We start from the raw sequence: 21,317 nt of genomic DNA, 5'->3' as shown, positions 1-21,317 counted from the left end.
CATCATCATCATCATCATCATCATCATCATCATCATCATCATCATCATCATCAAGTTGGAAGGGACCTTGGAGGTCATCTAGTCCAACCCACTGCTCGGGCAGGAAACCCTATACCATTTCAGACAAATGGCTGTCCAGTCTCTTCTTAAAAACTTCCAGTGTTGGAGCATTCACCGCTTCTGGAGGCAGGTTGTTCCACTGGTTAATTGTTCTCACTGTGAGGAAGTTTCTCCTTAGTTCTAGGCTGCTTCTCTCCCTGATTAGTTTCCACCCGTTGCTTCTTGTCCTGCCTTCAGGTGCTTTGGAGAATAGCTTGACTCCCTCTTCTTTCGGGCAGCCCCTAAGATATTGGAAGACTGCTATCATGTCCCCCCTCGTCCTTCTCTTCATTAAACTAGACATACCCAATTCCAGCCACCGTTCCTTATATGTTTTAGCCTCCAGTCCCCTAATCATCTTTGTTGCTCTTCTCTGCACTCTTTCTAGAGTCTCAACATCTTTTTTACATCGTGGTGACCAAAACTGGACGCAGGATTCCAAGTGTGGCCTTACCAAGGCATTGTAAAGTGGTATTAACACTTCACGTGATCTTGATTCCATCCCTCTGTTCATGCAGCCCAGCACTGTGTTGGCCTTTTTGGCAGCTGCAGCACACGGCTGGCTCCTATTTAGGTGATTGTCCACTACTTCTTGTGTCCTCAGTGTTAAACTCTGTTGACGCAGCCCAAGACTGCAGGGACTTCTTATGGCAGCCGTTGCTGGCTCCCACCGACTTTCTGCCCTATGGACACCCTGATCCTTCTGACAAGGAGTCAGATTGTTGAGTCAACGTCAGCCCTACCAGGCAGGCCAAACCGGGAATCGACTCCACAGGAAGAGGGAAACTCCTATTGAGACGGGCTTTAATAACAGAATCTTGCCAGTCGGATTGTGCTGGCCACATTGCTAAAATAAACCTCTGAATCTTTAAAGTAAGAAGTATTGCTTTGTGTTGCTGTCTTGTTTTTTTTTTTCCATTGGGTTTTTCCACGACATCTGCAAATTAGGGAAGTGTCTGGGCCATTTCCCCATAGTTGCTGCTTGTTCTGGGCTTAGGCTACGTTTTCCCCCTTTGGACCTGGCCCATCTCGGCCAAGGTTTGCTTCCTTACTGACCCTTCTCGTGTTTCCCTGCCAGAGCGAAGAACGTTACAGTTCTAATCCCTCAAGAACGTTTCAGTCCAACTCTATCGAGATCCTTTGGAACCAAGCTGGGCTTCTGGTCTTCTAGAAAGCCTCAAAGCTTTGTGTCATCCAGAACTGTGATGAAGATCCTTTTCCTCCATTGTTATTTGCTCAAAATGAAGAGAAGGACGAGGGGGGACATGACAGCCGTCTTCCAATATCTCAGGGGCTGCCTCAAAGAAGAGGGAGTCAAGCTATTCTCCAAAGCGCCTGAAGGCAGGACAAGAAGCAACGGACGGAAACTAATCAAGGAGAGAAGCAACCTAGAACTAAGGAGAAACTTCCAGACAGTGAGGACAATTAACCAGTGGAACAACCTGCCTCCAGAAGTGGTGAAGGCTCCAACACTGGAAGTCTTTAAGAAGAGACTGGACAGCCATTTGATCTGAAATGGTATAGGGTTTCCTCCCTGAGCAGGAGGTTGGACTAGATGACGTCCAAGGTCCCTTCCATCATCATCATCATCATCATCATCATCATCATCATCATCATCATCAATCATCATCATCATCATCTATTGTTGTTGTTGTTGTTGTTGTTGTTGTTGTTATTATTATTATTATTATTATTATTATTATTATTATTATTATTATTATTATTATTATTATTATTATTATACGTTGAAGAGCAGCACTGGATCCAGGGCAGAACCTTAGGGTAACAGAATAACAGAGTTGGAAGGGACCTTGGAGGTCTTCTAGTCCAACCCCCTTGCCAAAGTAGGACACCCTATACCGTTACAGACAAATGGCTGTCCAGTCTCTTCTTAAAAACCTCCAGTGTTGGAGCATTCACCGCTTCTGGAGGCAGGTTGTTCCACTGGTTAATTGTTCTCACTATCAGGAAACTTCTCCTTAATTCCAGGTTGCTTCTGTCCTTGATGAGTTTCCATCCGTTGCTTCTTATCCTGCAGGTGCTTCACCTCACTACATGCCAGGTGGACAGAACCCACTAAGGGCCACGCATTGGCCACTGTGAGTCCATCTGGTGGTGGGACCATCCACACCACATTTTCCCACTGGATAAGGAAGGAGGCTACGGGAGACCCATTCTCCACAACTGACCGTGTCAACTGCTGGCCATCCTCCTCCTCCTCCTCCTCCTCCTCCTCCTCCTCCTCCTTCCAAGAGCATCTCTGAAAGTCCCTGAGAAAAGCACCCCCCCCTCCTGAGACCAGATCTGCAGGTAAGGCTCCTGGGGGGGCCCTGGGAGGGCCAAGGGCCACACCTCCCCAGCCATCACAGGCAGGAAGGACAAACCACCATCACACAAAAGGACTCAGGATGTCACGTAACCACCCGACATCAAAGAACAAAATCCTTCAATTTGTTTTTAGAAATAAAGGCCATTTTAAAAAAAATAAATAACAACTTGGCCTTTGAAAATGGTTTTGACTTGAGTTTATTATTCTTCTAAATCTTCCAGGAGGCTTTTATGGATGGTTATGTTTTTGTCACTGCAACTGCTGTATATCAGCTTGGTGGATCTGTTGGTAGGCAGTATCAAATATTCATAATATTAATAAATAAACGGGGCAATAACTTGCTTTGTCGATCTTACTGCAGCTAGCCGAGACTTTTCCAAGGCAAGTGGAGAATAAAGTGGAAAATCCCTGTTCAGCCTTTCTGAGGCCTTCAGATGTTCTGGATTGCCGTTTGTACCATCGTCCACCAGCTGGAGAAGATGGGATCTGTGATCTAACCGTCTGGAGAGCATCAGAAGAGATTTCTCTTGGGTGTGTGTGTGTGTGTGTGTGTGTGTGTCTCCAAATAAGAGCCCCAGACTTAGATAGGACCAAGATGAGAGCCACAATATTAGTAAAAAGGAGAGCAATAGGCTTGGCGGAGACTGGGAAAGTTAGCAGTAGGACATCAATACAGATCAAATTCTGAATAATTCAGAAGTATTAAAGAGCAGGCGAAGAACAGATTAGAAATTAAATCATGGAAAAGACAAACAATTGGACAGAGGAGAAATTTAGCTAGGCTGCTCCAGGAGACGGATAGGAAGCGTTTAAATTTTCATGGTAACATTTAAAACAATCCCGTCACTGGTTAAAATACAGCCTTCCCCCCCCCCCTTTTTTTCCCACTGATCTAATTATGTATTTTATCTTCCAGGCCAGTCAAAGAAATAGTAAGCATAAAACTTGATAAATTGATTTCGCGGTTTATTATGGGAAACACGGCCAGACTGAAAACCTGCTGACAAAACTGCCCCACCCAGGAGAACATGGGACAGGTTTTCTCCGAGGAGACCCTTCACCCAAAAGAGGCAGAACCCCACCCCCTCAGGGACCCCCAGCTAAATTTGGAAAGGGCAGGCTAGACTGGATGACCTCAGAGGCCCCTTTAACCTTACCGTTCTTTAAAATGTGCCTGGGAGGAAATTTAGACAGAAGGGCTGGGGGATGCCTGTCTGTGTTCACAAGCCTTAATCCAGGATGGCAGCCCACTCCCCTCTTCTGTCTAATTCTTCAAAGACCCCCAGTGCATGAAACAGGCTGAATGTATTATTATTATTATTTATTATTTATTGAATTTATATACCGCCCTATCTCCCTTACGGGACTCAGGGCGGTGAACAGGCGATAATAAAAACCACGATAAATACACACAAATTTCTGTTCTAAAATCAAATTAAATAACAGGCCTGCTCTAAAAATACCCCATACAAAACCCCCACTAAAACATAATCAAACTACGCCATGTAAGCGGCAGGGGGCCTGGACCCTTCCTGGGAGGAAGAAGGAGGTCGGGGGGGGGTCAGAGAGCTCATCCTAGCATGAAATGGCACAGGGGCTTTTCTTAAAGCCCACCAGGAAAGCTCTCTTTCCAAGGCCCCCCATCCCTCCCCACGGAGACCTCTTTAGCTGCCTGCTCCAGTTTCTAGGGAGAATTCTGCCCCTTTTTTCTGCTACAAATGATCTCCCAGGTGAGGTGGGCATCTGCCAGTTCCTGTTGACCCCCTGAGGCTGCGCTGGGCCAGCTCCCTCCCCCTGGACGCTGCCCTCCGTGGCCATGTTGGCTTGGGCTGCAGGAGAGACTGGACACCAGGTGGAAGAAGCCTGGGCATTAACACCTGACTGCCACTTGGGAACTGATCCTTGGATTCAAATCAATCAATCAGAATAGCGCTGGAAGGGGCCTTGGAGGTCTTCTAGTCCAACCCCCTGCTGAAGGAGGAGACCCTATACCAGGGGTCTTCAAACTTGGCCCTTTGATGACTTGTGGACTTCAACTCCCAGAATTCCTCAGCCAGGCACGCGTGCCTGGCTGAGGAATTCTGGGAGTTGAAGTCCACAAGTCATCAAAGGGCCAAGTTTGAAGACCCCTGCCCTAGCCTATACCCATTTCAGACCAGTGACCTTCCAGTCTCTTCTTATCAACCTCCAGTGATGGGAGCCCCCACAACGACTTCTGGAGGCAACTTCTGCTCCACGGGTTAACTGTCCTCCCTGTTAGGAAGTTTCTCCTTAACACCCTCCAGCCCCACTGCCAGCCCCCCCACCCCCCTTCTGGACTAATGGATGCCTGTCTCCGGAATCCTCCGGAGGGGCTGCCCATCATCAGCCAGGCAGATCGATGAGCAAACAACTTATTCAGGTTTTCCAGGACGTTTTTATGTGCTTGCTTTGCATAATGACCCCCCCCCCATGGGAACGGGGCGGCTGGAAGCCACGTCTGCTGTGCTCCTGCCTCAGTTTCCCTGCCTTTCAGGATGACGGACTCTCTCCTGGGGTAGCTGCAAACGGGAGGGCAGCGAAATCGGCTTGTGTGATGAAACGGTGCTAAGCCTTTTAGTCAGTGCCCACCCTCGCACTCACCACCCAGGCCCAGCGTGGCGCTACTGTAAGTCCTCGACTCACAACTGCAGATTCAGCCACTGTTCGAGGTTACAACGGCAGTGAGCAGTGATGCAGGCTTTTAAGAAGGGGCTGGTCAACCATTTGTCTAAAATGGCATAGGGCAGGGGTAGGCAACTTTGGCTCTTTTATGACTTCAACTCCCAGAATTCCTGAGCCAGCTTGGCTGAGCATGGAAACCTCTTCCTTTCTCCTCAGCGTGGCTGGCTCAGGAATTCTGGGAGTTGAAGTCCACGAGTCATAAAAGAGCCAAAGTTGCCTACCCCTGGCATAGGGTCTCCTGCTAGAGCAGGGGGTTGGATTAGAACAGGGGTAGGCAACCTTGGCCCCCTCATGACTGGTGGACTTCAACTCCCAGAATTCCTGAGCCAGCATGGGGGAACTATGGCCCCCTCATGACTCGTGGACTTCAACTCCCAGAATTCCTGAGCCAGCGTGGGGGAACTATGGCCCCTTCATGACTGGTGGACTTCAACTCCCAGAATTCCTCAGCCAGCGTGGGGGAACTATGGCCCCTTCATGACTCATGGACTTCAATTCCCAGAATTCCTGAGCCAGCATGAGGGAACTATGGCCCCTTCATGACTCATGGACTTCAATTCCCAGAATTCCTCAGCCAGCGTGGGGGAACTATGACCCCTTCATGACTCATGGACTTCAATTCCCAGAATTCCTCAGCCAGCACGGGGGAACTATGGCCCCTTCATGACTCGTGGACTTCAACTCCCAGAATTCCTGAGCCAGCATGGGGGAACTATGGCCCCCTCATGACTGGTGGACTTCAACTCCCAGAATTCCTCAGCCAGCATGGCTCAGCTTGGAAACCTCTCCCTTTCTCCTCAGCATGGCTGGCTCAGGAATTCTGGGAGTTGAAGTCCACCAGTCATAAAAGAGCCAAGGTTGCCTACGCCTGGACTAGAAGACCTCTAAGGGGCCCTCCTGCTCTGTTATTCTGTTAAAGTGACCTATGATTACCAGTAATAATAAATACAAGCCATCCTCAACTTACAACCGTTGTTTAGTGACCGTTCAAAGTTGCAGCGGCCCTGAAAAAGCTGACTTAGGACCGTTTTTCAGCCTCCCCAGGGTCACGTGATCAAAATTCGGACGCTTGACTACTGACTCATATTTATGACGGTCAAACGTTCCGGGGTCAGGTGATCCCCTTCTTCTGACAGGCAAAGTCAATGGGGAAGCCGGGTCCACTTAACAACCGTGCCACTAATTTAACGACTGGAATGATTCGTTTAACAAGTGTGGCAAAAAAAGATTGTAAAATGGGGCAAAAAACTCACTTAACAAAATGTCTCACTTAGCAACAGAAACTTTGGGCTCAACTGTGGTCGTAAGATGGGGACTACCTGTAAGCCAGGAGACGGATGGCTGATAGAGCCTCCCTCTCTGGAGGCAGTCTACCCCTCCTTTTTGCTGAGGCAGTCTGGGTTGGAAACGGAATAACAATGGAAGGCCCTAAACCAGAAAGTTTTAGAGTCTTGTGCGAATCCAGCCAGGCCCTTCTACACGGGGCTTATGTGCTATTGAACCTGGCTAACTGACCTTCAGTCAGTCAATCAATCAATCAGTCAATCAATCAATGCTTTAATAATGGGAGATATAAGTCAAATCTGCTTAACTAGTTTCAGCCCAGAGGAATGATTTTGTGTGCCTGTGTGGGTGTGCACACACAGACACACAAACCCACACCAAAAACCAATGGCTAGCTAGCTATTTGGGTGGGGGGTCTTGGGGGGGAGAGCACCACGCCAAGAGGGGGCTCTTTTTTTCCCTGGCCCCCTCCCTGGGGGACCCCCTCCTCCCTGGCCTGGCCCTGAAAGAGAGGCAGCCCCCTCTCCCCCCCTCCCATCCCCCCAAGCTTGACCTCTTGGCACAAAGAGCCCTGCCCCCCATTTGCATCTGAAAGGGGGAGGGGGCAGAGGCCCTGACCTTCAACCTGGGGGTCAACTCTTCCAGCCAGGCTGCCACTGGGCGGGGAGGGGGGAGGCCCCTTCCCCTGGGAAACCTGGGGGGGGGGAAAGCCTGGCTGGTGTGTTTGCAGAGCAAAAAGCCCCCCCCAGGAGAGGAGGGGAGGGGCTGAGCTCCCTCCAGATTTATGCAAATGAGGTGTCTGGGGAGGAGGGGGGTGGAGGCAAAGCTGGGGGGAACCACAAAGAAGCCCCAGATGTTAGCAGGGGGGCCCTGGCAGGGTCTCCATCTTCAGGGGAGGGGATTCCCGTCCTAACTCTGCCCTTCTCCTGCCTTCTCTCCCTTCCTCTTAGTCGCACAGCCACCCTGCGAGGTGGGCCGGCCAAAAGGCCAGAGTTCCTCAGCTGGATGCAGAGTGCAAGCTGTGTATGGGGTGTGTGTGTGACTCCATACAGATGTGCTGGGGGGGCAGATTGGGGAAGGGGCCCGCCCTGCAGGCATCAATTCCACCAGCTATTTGGCAGGGTCTTAAGCCTGGAAGGGGGGGGCTTTGCTCTCCGTTTTCAAGGTGGACCCCATAGTAGTGTGTTAACTGGCTCTGGTTTCAAAGAGGGGAGGGGGGGTCCCTTCTGGATGGGCCTGGCTCACAGTTGGGGGTCTTCCTGGAGCCCCCACTCCATTGTCTGGGGTGCCAACTGCAGCCTTCCCTGGATCAGGAGGGTTTGTGCAGCCCTCATGCTTTGCTCACCGTGTAGCTGGACTACTGCAGGGGGCTTTACAGGGGGCTGCCCTGGAATACACGGCACGCTCAATCTGTCAAATATCCAGGGTGCCCCAAAAAGATACCCCCCCCCCAAAAAAAGACGTTTTGACTCTGGAAAGAGTCCAGAGAAGAGCAACAAACGTGATTTAGAGGTCTGGAGGATAAAATGTACAATGAAGGTTGCTGGAATTGGGGATGTCTAGTTTCATGAAGAGAAGGACCAGGGGGGACAGGATAGCAGCGTTCCAGTATTTGAGGGGCTGCCCCAAAGAAGTGGGGGTCAACCTATTCTCCAAGGCGCCTGAAGGCAGGACAAGAAGCAACGGATGGAAACTAAGCAAGGAGAGAAGCAACCTAGAACTAAGGAGAAACTTCCTGACAGTGAGGACAATTAACCAGTGGAACAACCTGCCTCCAGAAGCTGTGGATGCTCCAACACTGGAAGTTTTTAAGAAGAGACTGGACAGCCATTTGAAATGGTGAAACAAGTCCTTGGGGGTGGGGGTCTCTGGCTCCCTGGTGCCCCTCCCTCCAGGCATGGCAAGACAAAGCAATGTGGGGGGGGCTCCCTTTCCCCCCCTCCCCTCCTGCAGACCCCGCAAAGAGTCTCTTCTTTGTGGACAAGAAGATTTTAGCCTTGGGGGGGGGGGAGAGCGCAGAGCTTGCACACAAGCAGGTATGTGTGTCTGTGTGCCTCCACACATGCCCTGCCCAGGGCACGCTTCCTTGCCCACATTTGCATCTGAAAGCGCTGGGTCAGTTGCCCTTTGACACCCGGGGCCGGGCTGGCTGACCGTGAAAGGCTTCAAAGCATGTTGGGGGGGGGGGAAAGGAAAATTAACAGACTCTTGTTGTGGGTCAGTTGCTGTCGGAAGGAAGGCCGGTTTCAATAGCTGGAGCAGAAAAGACACCCTTGCGAAAGAAGGCTGTCCTTCCCAGCCCTGGCAGTTTGTTTCTGTGTGTGTGTGTGTGTGTGTGTGTGAGCTTGCACTTGTATAGGAAGGATCCTCTGTTTTCCTGCTGTTGTTTGGCTGTGTTTGTGTGAGTCATCTCTCAGGTCAGTTTCCTCTGCTTGCCCTTCACACACATCCCTGTTCTGCGTTTTCCTTTGTTTGGGAGGCTGATGGGTTGTTTTTTTTTAAAAAAAATAATATTTAAAAAGCAAAAATATAGACGCAGAATAAGCACATTCCACCGAGAAATTCAGAAAGCAAAAATATACCCGCAGAATAAGCACATTCCACCAAGAAATTCAGTCAGTCACATTCACTTCCCAGAAAGTGACTATCCGGCAGCACAACCTAAATTTTAAACCACAACCTAAATTTTACTCCTGGAGTGACTTTTTTTTTGAAGCTTCCCATTTTATTCGTGAGATTTGGCCACAGCCAAGATGCCTCCTTCGGGGCTCGTTTAGTACGTACAATTCCAAACGTATCTAAGTAGGCCTGGTTAGCAAAACCTCCCTCCAGCGTAGCCCATTAAGGCTGTTTTTGAGAAACAATTACGTGGGTAATATTCTAATTACTCCAATTACTATTAGAGAGCTCTAATTATTAGACTCAGCTTTGTCTTACTGACCTCCAAGGACACAGATCCCGGCTTCGTATTTGCTGGACGGAGGCAAACTCGGGGTATAAAAATGATGCAATTGAGGGAGCCCTGGAGATTTCGGATCAGAGTGCTCTCTTAAAAGTGGGGTGCTCCTTGGGGGCAGAGGGGGCAGGTCGAGCCTTCCTGGGGGCTTGACATCTTCCTGGCCATGGACTGGAGGGCTTTGTAGTCCTGGCTGGCTATTCTCCTTTTGAACCCAGGACCGGAGGAAAGCAGAGGGACTCCCTCCCCCTTCCTGGATGCCATCCAGAGGCAATCCTGGGGGGGGGGACCAGCCAGGACCCCTTGCTCAGCCCATGAGCCTCGCCACAAGCACGGTGGGCCTGGTCCTGAGGCTGGCGGGGGGGGCTCCACCCCACCTCTATGGGCTACCAGCCACAAGGGAAGCACATTTTCCAGAGGCTGGTCAAAAGGGAGTGTGTGTTTCTTTATTTATGGCACCCAGCTAGAAACCAGGAGATAGTGAGTTCTAGTCCCGCCTTAGGCAGGAAAGCTGGCTTGGTGACTTCGGGCCAATCACCAGGAGACTGGGAGTTCTAGTCCCGCCTTACACAGGAAAGCTGGCTTGGTGACTTTGGGCCAATCACCAGGAGACTGGGAGTTCTAGTCCCGCCTTAGGCACAAAAAACCATCTGGGTGACTTTGGGCCAATCACCAGGAGACTGGGAGTTCTAGTCCCGCCTTAGACAGGAAAGCTGGCTTGGTGACTTTGGGCCAATCACCAGGAGACTGGGAGTTCTAGTCCNGAAAGAAGGCTGTCCTTCCCAGCCCTGGCAGTTTGTTTCTGTGTGTGTGTGTGTGTGTGTGTGTGAGCTTGCACTTGTATAGGAAGGATCCTCTGTTTTCCTGCTGTTGTTTGGCTGTGTTTGTGTGAGTCATCTCTCAGGTCAGTTTCCTCTGCTTGCCCTTCACACACATCCCTGTTCTGCGTTTTCCTTTGTTTGGAAGGCTGATGATTTTTTTTTTAAAAAAAATAATATTTAAAAAGCAAAAATATAGACGCAGAATAAGCACATTCCACCGAGAAATTCAGAAAGCAAAAATATACCCGCAGAATAAGCACATTCCACCAAGAAATTCAGTCAGTCACATTCACTTCCCAGAAAGTGACTATCCGGCAGCACAACCTAAATTTTAAACCACAACCTAAATTTTACTCCTGGAGTGACTTTTTTTTTGAAGCTTCCCATTTTATTCGTGAGATTTGGCCACAGCCAAGATGCCTCCTCCGGGGCTCGTTTAGTACGTACAATTCCAAACGTATCTAAGTAGGCCTGGTTAGCAAAACCTCCCTCCAGCGTGGCCCATTAAGGCTGTTTTTGAGAAACAATTACGTGGGTAATATTCTAATTACTCCAATTACTATTAGAGAGCTCTAATTATTAGACTCAGCTTTGTCTTACTGACCTCCAAGGACACAGATCCCGGCTTTGTATTTGCTGGACGGAGGCAAACTCGGGGTATAAAAATGATGCAATTGAGGGAGCCCTGGAGATTTCGGATCAGGGTGCTCTCTTAAAAGTGGGGTGCTCCTTGGGGGCAGAGGGGGCAGGTCGAGCCTTCCTGGGGGCTTGACATCTTCCTGGCCATGGACTGGAGGACTTTGTAGTCCTGGCTGGCTATTCTCCTTTTGAACCCAGGACCGGAGGAAAGCAGAGGGACTCCCTCCCCCTTCCTGGATGCCATCCAGAGGCGATCCTGTGGGGGGACCAGCCAGGACCCCTTGCTCAGCCCATGAGCCTCGCCACAAGCACCGGTGGGCCTGGTCCTGGCGGGGGGGCTCCACCCCACCTCTATGGGCTGCCAGCCACAAGGGAAGCACATTTTACAATGGCTGGTCAAAAGGGAGTGTGTGTTTATTTATTTATGGCATCCAGCTAGAAACCAGGAGACAGTGAGTTCTAGTCCCGCCTTAGGCAGGAAAGCTGGCTTGGTGACTTTGGGTCAATCACCAGGAGACTGGGAGCTCTAGTCCTGCTTTAGGCACAAAAAAACCATCTGAGTGACTTTGGGTCAATCACCAGGAGACCGGGAGTTCTAGTCCCGCCTTAGGCACAAAAAACCATCTGGGTGTCTTTAGGCCAATCACCAGGAGACCGGGAGTTCTAGTCCCACCTTAGGCAGGAAAGCTGTCTGGCTGACTTTGGGCCAGTCCCTCTCTCTCAGCCCACCCCACCCCACAGGGTTGTTGTTGTTGTTGTTGTTGTTGTGGGAAAAATAGGAGGACGAAGGCGTATTAGGAATGTTTGCCGTCTTGAGTTGTTTATAAAACTTAACCAAGGCGGGATATAAATAAAATACATAATAAAATCGTACTGTCGCGGACATAAGAAGAAAGCTCTTCCCAAGGGCAGATTAAGACATTTAAAAACCCAGGTAACAAAAAAGCCAACACAGGGCTAGGCTGCGTGAACAGAGAATCAAAATATCCCGTGAAGTGTTAATACCGTTTTACAAGGCCTTGATAAGGCCACACCTGGAATCCTGCATCCAGTTTTGGTCGCCACGATGCAAAAAAGATGTTGAGACTCTGGAAAGAGTACAGAGAAGAGCAACAAAGACGATCAGGAATCTGGAGGCTAAAACGTGTTAAAAAAAACAGTTGCTGGAATTGCGTAAGTCTAGTTTGATGAAGAGAAGGACCAGGGGTGACATAATAGCAGTCATCCAGTATTTGAGGGGCTGCCACAAAATAGAGGAGGGGGTCAAATTCTTCTCCAGAAGCAACGGATGGAAACCAATCAAGGAGAGAAGCAACCTGGAACTAAGGAGAAACTTCCTAACAGTGAGGACAATTAACCAGTGGAACAACTTTGACTTCAGAAATTGTGGGTGCTCCAACACTGGAGATTTTCAAGAAGAGATTGGACAGCCATTTGTCTGAAATGGAGTATTTCCTGCCTGAGCAGGGGGTTGGACTAGAAGACCTCCAAGGTCCCTTCCAACTCTATTCTTCTGTTAACTTTTAATTCCAGGAACCGGGGCCTTGAGATTTTCAGGTGCAGATCAGGAGATGAAAATGGAGCCTCTTTATATACCTTCCCCCCCCTTCGTTGGTGAGCCTAGCTTAATTTTCAGCTGGATGGCACCTTGTTTAGTCTGATGCAACAGAGGTTGTGTCTTTGGCCCTTTAAACAATTTTATTTCCAGTCTCAGCAACCTTGTCTTGCAACATCTTCCTTCAGTCTCCAGGTACATACCTGCCCTCCATTAATTTTTCTTTTTTAAAAAATAAATAAATAAACGGCAGCCGGCACCAGTGAGGACAGACTGCGTGGCTTTCTCAACAGACAAGAGGTTGCAAAAGCCGAGTTTCAGAGTTGTGATGCAACTGAGTTGTCGGGATGATTTTATTTCGGAAAACAGGGCACCCCTTTCCAGGCCTGCCTCTTGCTGGCTCTCCTGCAGCTTTCTGCCCTCTACAAAGCCCCCATTCTCTGCCAGCCCCCTGGACTGGGTAGGCAGCCTCCATTGGGGAGGGGGTTGGGGTGCAGGTGGGCTGCTTTCATTAAGGCAAAAATCAATCAACTTGGGAGCCCAGTTGGTTGAACCGTACTGATTAAAAAAAAAGAATACAAATACTTTTATTGTTACGTGGAAACCGCTTCTGAATTTTGTGCTTGAGGTGGGGAAAAAAAAAATGAAAATTTGATTTTGGGTTTTACCAATTAGATAAGACTCGATGTTATCGAAATGGCTAGCTGATATTATTTTGTAAAAGTAAAAAAGTTGAGGTTTGATGTTGATATTCTACTTTACTGCACCAAAGGAAGTTGGAAGTCAATGCCTTTTTATTTCTTTTTTTCTCCCTTACCCCACTTCTCTACTCCCCCTTCCATATCTTTTCCGCTATTTACTTTTGTATTTTCATTGCATCGTATATTATAAACTAATAAAACTTTTGCAAAAAAAAAACAACAACCCAAAAAACTTGGGAGCCCAGCGAGGGGGGGTGCAGAGACCCCACAAGCACTCCCACCTTCTGGGTTCCTCAGGGACCCAGTGGTCAGGTGTTCAAGACCGCCCCTCTCCCTGGGACCAGGGCTCTGTTGCTCAGGAGGAATATTTATCAAGCCTCTGGCCTTCACCTTTGATCTTGCTGACAGCGGTGGAAAAAGGAATAAGGGGAGGGGGCAGTTGCAGTAGATAATGGATGGAGCTGGGGAGGGGAGGAGGAGAGCCGAGGTGGGGAGCTGGATGTGCTGGGAAGCCCGGCCCTTGCCGAGTTCCCGACCAAAGCCCCCCTCCCTCCCCCCTGGGGGCGCCAGGTTGGAGAAGGCAGGCTAGAACAGGGACTTTCATTGCTTCGTTTTTTTAAGGAAAAAAAGGGCATATTCCCAGGAAGGACCACTTTCAAATGAAGAGTCTTTAAAAAAAATATATCAGTTTTTCTGTATCTGTGTTAAGAATGCGCATTTCTCAAGGAGTCCTTATTATTCAGCTTATATGAGGGTTTTTTTCCAACTCTTCTAATGCGGGCCTTATTTATTTATTTGTTTGTTTATTTATTTATTTATTTTTCATTTATTTATTTTAGAACATTTACATTGCCGCCTACTTGCACATGGCGACTCAAGGCGGCTTACACAGATATAAAACACCATAAAGGAAATAACAATAACAACAAAGCGCCTGGAGGCAGGACAAGAAGCAACGGGTGGAAACTAAATCAAGGAGAGAAGCAACCTAGAACTAAGGAGAAACTTCCTGACAGTGAGAACAATTAACCAGCGGAACAGCTTGCCTTCAGAAGCGGTGAATGCTCCAACACTGGAAGTTTTCAAGAAGAGACTGGACAGCCCTTTGTCCGAAATGGTATAGGGTTTCCTGCCTGAGCAGGGGGTTGGACTAGATGACCTCCAAGGTCCCTTCCAACTTTACTATTATTATTATTATTATAACAACAATAATAGTAAATATTAATGATGCTTCCAGGTCCAGGAGCAGGCTATCTCCCAGCAGAGGTTATACCATTTCAGACAAATGGCTGTCCAATCTCTTCTTGATGAAGCACCCACAACTTCTGGAGGCCGGTTGTTCCACTGATTAATTGTTCTGACTGTCAGGAAGTTTCTCCTTAGTTCCAGGTTGCTTCTCTCCTTGATGAGTTTCCATCCGTTGCTTCATGTCCTGCCTTCAGGCGCCTTGGAGAATAGCTTGACTCCCTCTTCTTTGGGGCAGCCCCTGAGATACTGGAAGACGGCTATCGTGTCCCCCCTCGATCTTCTTTTCTCTGGATTAGACATACCCAAATCCTGCCATCGTTCTTCGTATGTTTTAGCCTTCAGACTCCCGAGAATCTTTGTTGCTCTTCTCTGCACTCTTTCCAGACTCTCAGCATCTTTAAGCGATGCGTAAAAAAAAGGCTTTCCACAGCCAGAACTCAGCTCTCCAAAGAACTGTAATGTACGGGCCGGAACCGCCTCGGCTTCTGGTCCCCTCCTCTTCCCAGCTAATCTGGCTCCTCCTCCTTCGGGACCCCAGAAGGCTGCCTTCCCGGTGGTGGCCCCTGCCCTTCGGAACAGCCTCCCCCCTTGTCGCGGCTGGCCCCGATGCCCCCCGGCCTTTAGAGACGCAGTCAAAGCCGGCTGCTTCCCGGGGAGGGGCCTCTGCGTCAGGGAGGGCAGCCTTCCCCAGGGCGGAAAAACCTGTTTTAGGCCTAATTGTTATTTAGTGCTGTTGTTTTAGTTGGCTTTAGTGGTTGATGTTAAGGTTTTTTTATATATATTTTTGTTTAAAGATTTATGTACATTGTCTAGAATCCCATTGTTTTGAGCTGGGAGACCATATAATGTTCTAAATATTAACGTAACGTAACATAACATAACATAATACAATATATAATATACAATATAATATACGATACAATATACGATATGATACGATACAATACGATATAATATGATAGAATGGAATACAATACAATACAATACCATAGAATACAATAGAATAATAGAATACAATACAATATATGATACAATATACAATATGATACGATACAATACAATATAATATGATAGAATAGAATACAATACCATAGAATACAATAGAATAATAGAATACAATACAATATATGATACAATATAATATACAATATGATACGATACAATACAATATAATATGATAGAATAGAATAGAATACCATAGAATACCATAGAATACAATAGAATAATAGAATACAATACAATATATGATACAATATAATATACAATATGATACGATACAATACAATATAATATGATAGAATAGAATAGAATACCATAGAATACCATAGAATACAATAGAATAATAGAATACAATACAATATATGATACAATATAATATACAATATGATACGATAAGATACAATACAATATAATATGATAGAATAGAATAGAATAGAATACCATAGAATACAATAGAGTAATAGAATACAATACAATATATGATACAATATAATATACAATATGATACGATACAATACAATAGATAAGATATAAGATGAGATGAGATGAGATGAGATAAGATAACCTTTATTGTCATTTTTATACTGTGGGCACAACGGCACACATCAAAAATGAAATTTAGTTGCCCGCTCTCAAAGCGAAACACATACATGACACACACCTAAAACATACTATGTACAACATATATATAGACCCACATCCCTACATATACGTAGCAAATAAATACTAAATACTGTCCATCTTGAATATATAACGGAAGGAGGAAGCTTGAGAGTTCACAAGGTTAATGCTGTATGGAATGAAACTATGGCTGAATCTGGATGTTCTGCTTCGGATACAATACGGATACTTCTCCTCCTCCCCCTCCCCTCCCCCTCTTCTGGACAGAGAGGACCAAATGGTTTGAAAGAGGGGTCCAAGAGGCCATCTAGGTCCAAACTAAACACCCCTCCCTCAACAAAGGGGGAGAGATCCAACACCATCTACCTCCAGTCTACCACACAGTCCTTTCAGCAGCTCCAAGGAGGCTCCACCCCCATTTGCACCACTCAGGTGACCCTGAGGACACAGGTGAACCTCCAGGTGGCCTCAAGGACTCTCTGAAAGAAGGCAAATGACCAGCTCTCTGCAAGGAGTATAAATCCTTCCCTTCCCCAACATCCAGTCAGAGCTGAAGAAGCTTCTGGGATGAGAAGCGAAACATCTTCAAAGGAAAAACAAGAAAGTCCAGTGGCCTCTTGAAAAAAGCACATTTGGGGACGACCGTGACCCGGGTGACTGAGAATCTCCACGGACTCTCAGTCTGTTAAAATGACAGCGGGAGCCTCGTACTTCCAGACCTGCAAGTAGCTTTACCAGATTTGGCTCATCTGGTCGTGATTCCTGGCTGGTCCACCCGGCAAGGCTGACGGGTCTTTGTGGGAAAATGACCGTTGCTGCCCCCCCTTTGCTGGTCTGTAGGTGTGTTTGTGTGTGTCCAGAAAGCCTCACTTTCTGCTCCATAAAAAGGACGGGACTTCCAAATTCCCGGGCGAGTCCAGGATGCTCTCGTCCATCGCGGGAGGCTGTGGGGGGGGGGCGGTCGGCGCCCCTGCGGACACTCGGCCCTGCAGCTGCTGGAGGGCTTGCGCGAGAGCCTGGCGCTGCTTGGCCTGGCGCCTGGTCATCAGCCCCACCTGCGTCTCCAGCTGCCCCACCTGGGTCTCCTGCTTGTGACGGGCCTTCTGGTAGGCGAGGAGCAGGGCGCTGCGAGGAGAGGGGGGCAAAGGGGGGGCCGAGTAGGGGGACCTAGAGCAGCCGGGGAACCCCGTTGCCCATGGAAGGAACGGTGGGACCCAGAGAAAGCAGGATGGGTCTTTAGATTTGGTGTCCCCCAGATGTGCTGGCTGAGGACGATGGGAGTTTTAGTCCAACACAGCTGGGGGGGGTCAAGGAGCTGTGGGAGGCTGGGACAGCCCAGTTTCTGTTTCCCTCCTGGCCACTCCATGCTACGTTGTAGCTGGTAGACTGCTGCTGTCCATGGGGGCTTAATCTTAACCCCACACACCCCTCCTCAGTTTACCGAGAACGTTTCTCAGGGCGTAAGGCCCCCCCTGGAGGGTCCAGAGGCTGAGGGGCCACCAGGGGAAAAGGGAGCCCCTCCCCTCACTTACCTGTGGGCTTGGAAAAACTCCTGCATGAGCTCCATCTCCTGTGCCTCATGGGCTCTGCAGTCCTGGCTCTTCTCCTCCAGGTCCACCAAAAGAGCGTGCAGACGATCCTTCAGCGCCTGGATCCTGTCAGAAGCCGGAGGAGTGAAGGTGAGGAGGAGGAATTGTCTTATCGACAATTGTTAAGTCCGGGGTGTTGTGTGGCAGGTGCTTGTCTGTTTGAATTCTGAAGTCCCAGAGCAGTTTAACTTTATCATTTTCTATGACTTTCTCTGTTTTATGATCCCACCAGTTCTTCCTTGCAGGCAAATAATAATAATAATAATAATAATAATAATAATAATAGACGAGAAAGAACTGGAGAAGATCACAAAATACAGAGACCTACAAATAGAAATAGAAAGACTGTGGCAAAGGCAAGCAAGGGTAGTACCAATAGTCATAGGCGCCTTGGGTGCAATCCCAAAACAACTGGAGCACCACTTGAACACCATCATCGGCATTGACAAATTCGCCATCAGTCAATTGCAAAAGGCGGCCTTACTAGGAACGGCTTCCATCCTGCGACGATATCTGTTATACCATCAAACATCCACATCTGCCTATCCCAGGTCCTGGGTAAGGACTCAATAGGTAGGCAAAAATGCCAAATCCAGTCTGAACATCTGGCTGACTGTGCGATGATCCATAATGCTATTTTGCTAAATCCAATCTAGAGGCCCGGGGTCTCCGCGTCAGCCCTGACCTTTCCTTCTCCCCCCCCCCGCTGGAGCTGGGCTGCCTCTTCAAACCGGAATCTCAGGATTTCCCAATGCAAGTTTGCCTTTCTCGTTTTGTTTTGTTTTTAAAAAATGGATTGTACATCGGATTGTACAAGCTGTGCTGTCCTGGCAGGTATAAGCGGCTTGCAAACACGGGTTCACTTGAGGCCGCTGCGAGAAAACTCCGGAAGGCCGCGGGGTGGGTGTGGGTGTGGGGATGGAGGAGTTTCATGTGGACAAACCAAGCTCTCTTTTCATAGAAAGAAAGAAAAAAAAGGCAGAAGGAGACACTTCTCCAGGTCCTTGACTTACAGCCCTTTGTTGAGTGATGGTTCAAAGCTACAACTGGAAAAACGTCTCCTTTCACTCAAGGCCGTCCCAGCATCCCTTTGAAATTGGGGCGCTTGGGAACCCGGCATGTATTTGTGACAGCCGCCAGGTTTCCAGGTGGTATGATCACCGTTTGCAACCTTCTCTCCAACAAGCACAGTCCAAATGAATCAGAAGGGACCTTGGAGGTCATCTAGTCCAGCCCCCCCCCGCCCAAGCAGGAGACTTTATGCCCATTTCAGACAAAGGGCTGTCCAATCTCTTCTTAAAAACCTCCAGCGATGAAGCACCCACCATTTCTGGAGGAAACTTTCTGTTCCACTGATTAATTGATCCGGGATGATAAAATAACAGAATAACAGAGCTGGAAGGGACCTTGGAGGTCATCTAGTCCAACCCCCTGCTCAGGCAGGAGATCCTACACCATTCCAGACAAAGGGCTGTCCAATCTCTTCTTAGAAACCTCCAGAGATGAAGCACCCACCACTTCTGACGGCAAGATATGTTCCACTGGCTAATTGGAATTAATTAAGCAATTAGTTAGTTGGATTTAAATTTTTTTTAAAAAAATGGGGGAACCCGGATTTGCTTAGCCACCTCATGAGTCGCTTAACAATTGCCGCAATCCCTTTAATGGCCGTGCCAAAAAAATAAAAAAATAAAAGTTTGCAAAATCGGGCGCGGATCACTCAACCCGCTGCCTTGTTCAGAAAATGGAAATTTTTTCCGGAGTTGTGGTTGTGAGTCAAGGGTTACCTCTAGATTGTGCACTGGCTGCGGAAGGAAGATTTAATATTTTCAACCGAGATAGAAATGGAGAGATTTCATTCTGATATGCCCAGCCGAAGGTTTAGATACAGGGGTAGTCAACCTTGGCTCTTTTATGACTCGGGGACTTCAACTCCCAGAATTCCTGAGCCAGCTTAGCTGGCTCAGGAATTCTGGGAGTTGAAGTCCCCGAGTCATAAAAGAGCCAAGGTTGACTAGCCCTGGCTTAGAAGGAAGCTGGCATTGGTGGGGCTGGATATGATTTTATCCCCCTGGTTTACTCGGACTTTAATACTCAACGTGCAGAAGAAGGCTGACAATTTTGGGGGTTTTTTCCCCTTCTAAATTCCACGCTCAGCGTTTTGCATTTTACACTTCAGATCCCTGGTGTTTTTTTTTTTCACGCTTCAAAAAACCCCCAAAGAGAGGGGTCCAACCACCAGGAGGGGAACCCCCCCTTCTCTTCCTGACCTCCCCACTGCTGGACTTCAGGGGATGGAGGTGGCAGCAGGGAGGGGTCTTTCCAGCCCAATTGGGGGGGGCACAGAACAGCTCTGCCCACAAGAAGGTCCACTGCATTCCTCCTGGGTGGGTAGGGGGTCTCCTCACCCCCTTCTGTGGGTGGGGGGGAGCAAAGAGCATGGCAGTCCCTTCTCTCACAACTAAGACATTCCTCCCATCCACCCCCAGGGAATTTCCCCCCTTCCTTTTCTTCCTGGAGCCCCCCCCCCGGTGATGCCAGGGGAGCAGAGCCGGCATGTGGGTGGCATCCGAGCCTCCGAGGGCCAGCTCCCCTTATTTATTTTGCTTCTTCAACTGGTTCGCCACCCGTCCCGCAGCGAAGGGAGCCTCACCGATCCGAAGTCTCCCGACATCGGAGCCTCAGGGCCTCCGGCTCCATCCGGGCCAGGCTCCCCTCCGCGTCCCTGGGGAGGCCATCGGGCGCAGCCGCCTGCGTGTTGGTGGAGGAGAAAGCAGGTGAATGCCTGTTGTGCGTGAGTTGTGGCTCCTCCTGGACCCACAAGCCCCGGTCACAAGTCACCCCACCCTCGTCCTCCCCTGTCTCGACTGCTGCAATGCGCTGCGCATGGGGCTGCCCTTGAACAGTATCCAGAAGCCATCCAGCGCTGCAAGGTTTGGGCAAGTCTAGATTTGCACCCGGGGCTCCTCTCTTGCGGGAGCTGCACGGCTGTCCGGTTCAAGGTGCTGGTTGTCATCTTTCAGGCAGGCGTCACCTTAAGGGGGTCCCGGTGGGCGCAGTGGTGAGAAGGCAGCATGGCAGGCTGGCTCTGCCCGCTGCCAACGGTTCGATTCTCACCGGCTCAAGGTTGGCTCAGCCTCCCAAGGTTGGTAAAAGGAGGAGCCAGGTTGTTGGAGGGGGGGGAACAATATGCTGACACTGTAAAGCGCTTAGAGGGGGCTGTAAAGCTCTGTGAAGCGGTATATAAGTCTTATTGCTATTGATATTCTCTCCTTCTCCCTCCTTCCCTCCCTCTCTCCTTCCTTCGCACCCTTTCCTTTCTACCTTTTTTCTTTCCTTCCCTCTACACCTTTTTCTCCATTTTTTCTTTCTTTCCTGCTCCCTCCTTCTCTTTATGTCCCTTCTCTTTTTCTCTCCCTCTTCTTTCTCTTCCTTCCTTCCTTCCTTCCTTCCTTCCTCTTTCTTTCTTTCTTTCTTTCTTCTTTCTTTTTCTTCCTTCATTCCTTTTTCTTTCTTCCTTCCTTTTTTCTCTTTCTTTCTTTCCTTCCTTCCTTCCTTCCTTCCTTTCTCTTTCTTTCTTTCTTTCTTTCTTTCTTTCTTTCTTCCTTTCCTTCCTTCCTTTCTCTTCCTTCCTTCCTTCCTTCCTTCCTCTTTCTTTCTTTCTTTCTTTCTTCTTTCTTTTTCTTCCTTCATTCCTTTTTCTTCCTTCCTTCCTTTTTTCTTTCCTTCCTTCCTTCCTTCCTTCCTTCCTCTTTCTTTCTTTCTTTCTTTCT

The 21,317-nt window shown here is 48.6% G+C and overlaps 1 protein-coding gene across 1 annotated transcript in view; it reads right to left on the bottom strand.

Moving 5' to 3' along the window:
• Nucleotides 1–16,704, bottom strand: part of NR2F6 (nuclear receptor subfamily 2 group F member 6) — a 34,951-nt gene extending 18,247 nt beyond the window's left edge. The window contains exon 1 of the mRNA XM_029286298.1: nt 16,691–16,704. Coding sequence (XP_029142131.1) covers nt 16,691–16,704 — 14 coding nt within the window. The remainder of the gene's footprint in view (nt 1–16,690) is intronic.
• Nucleotides 16,705–21,317: the final 4,613 nt, after the last annotated feature.

Source organism: Protobothrops mucrosquamatus, unplaced genomic scaffold, assembly GCF_001527695.2.
Source record: "Protobothrops mucrosquamatus isolate PMUCROS unplaced genomic scaffold, P.Mucros_1.0 scaffold3262, whole genome shotgun sequence".
In the NCBI taxonomy this organism is placed as follows: Eukaryota; Metazoa; Chordata; class Lepidosauria; order Squamata; family Viperidae; genus Protobothrops; species Protobothrops mucrosquamatus.
Note: the sequence above shows the minus strand (reverse complement) of the source record. Positions and strands in the feature narration are given on the sequence as shown.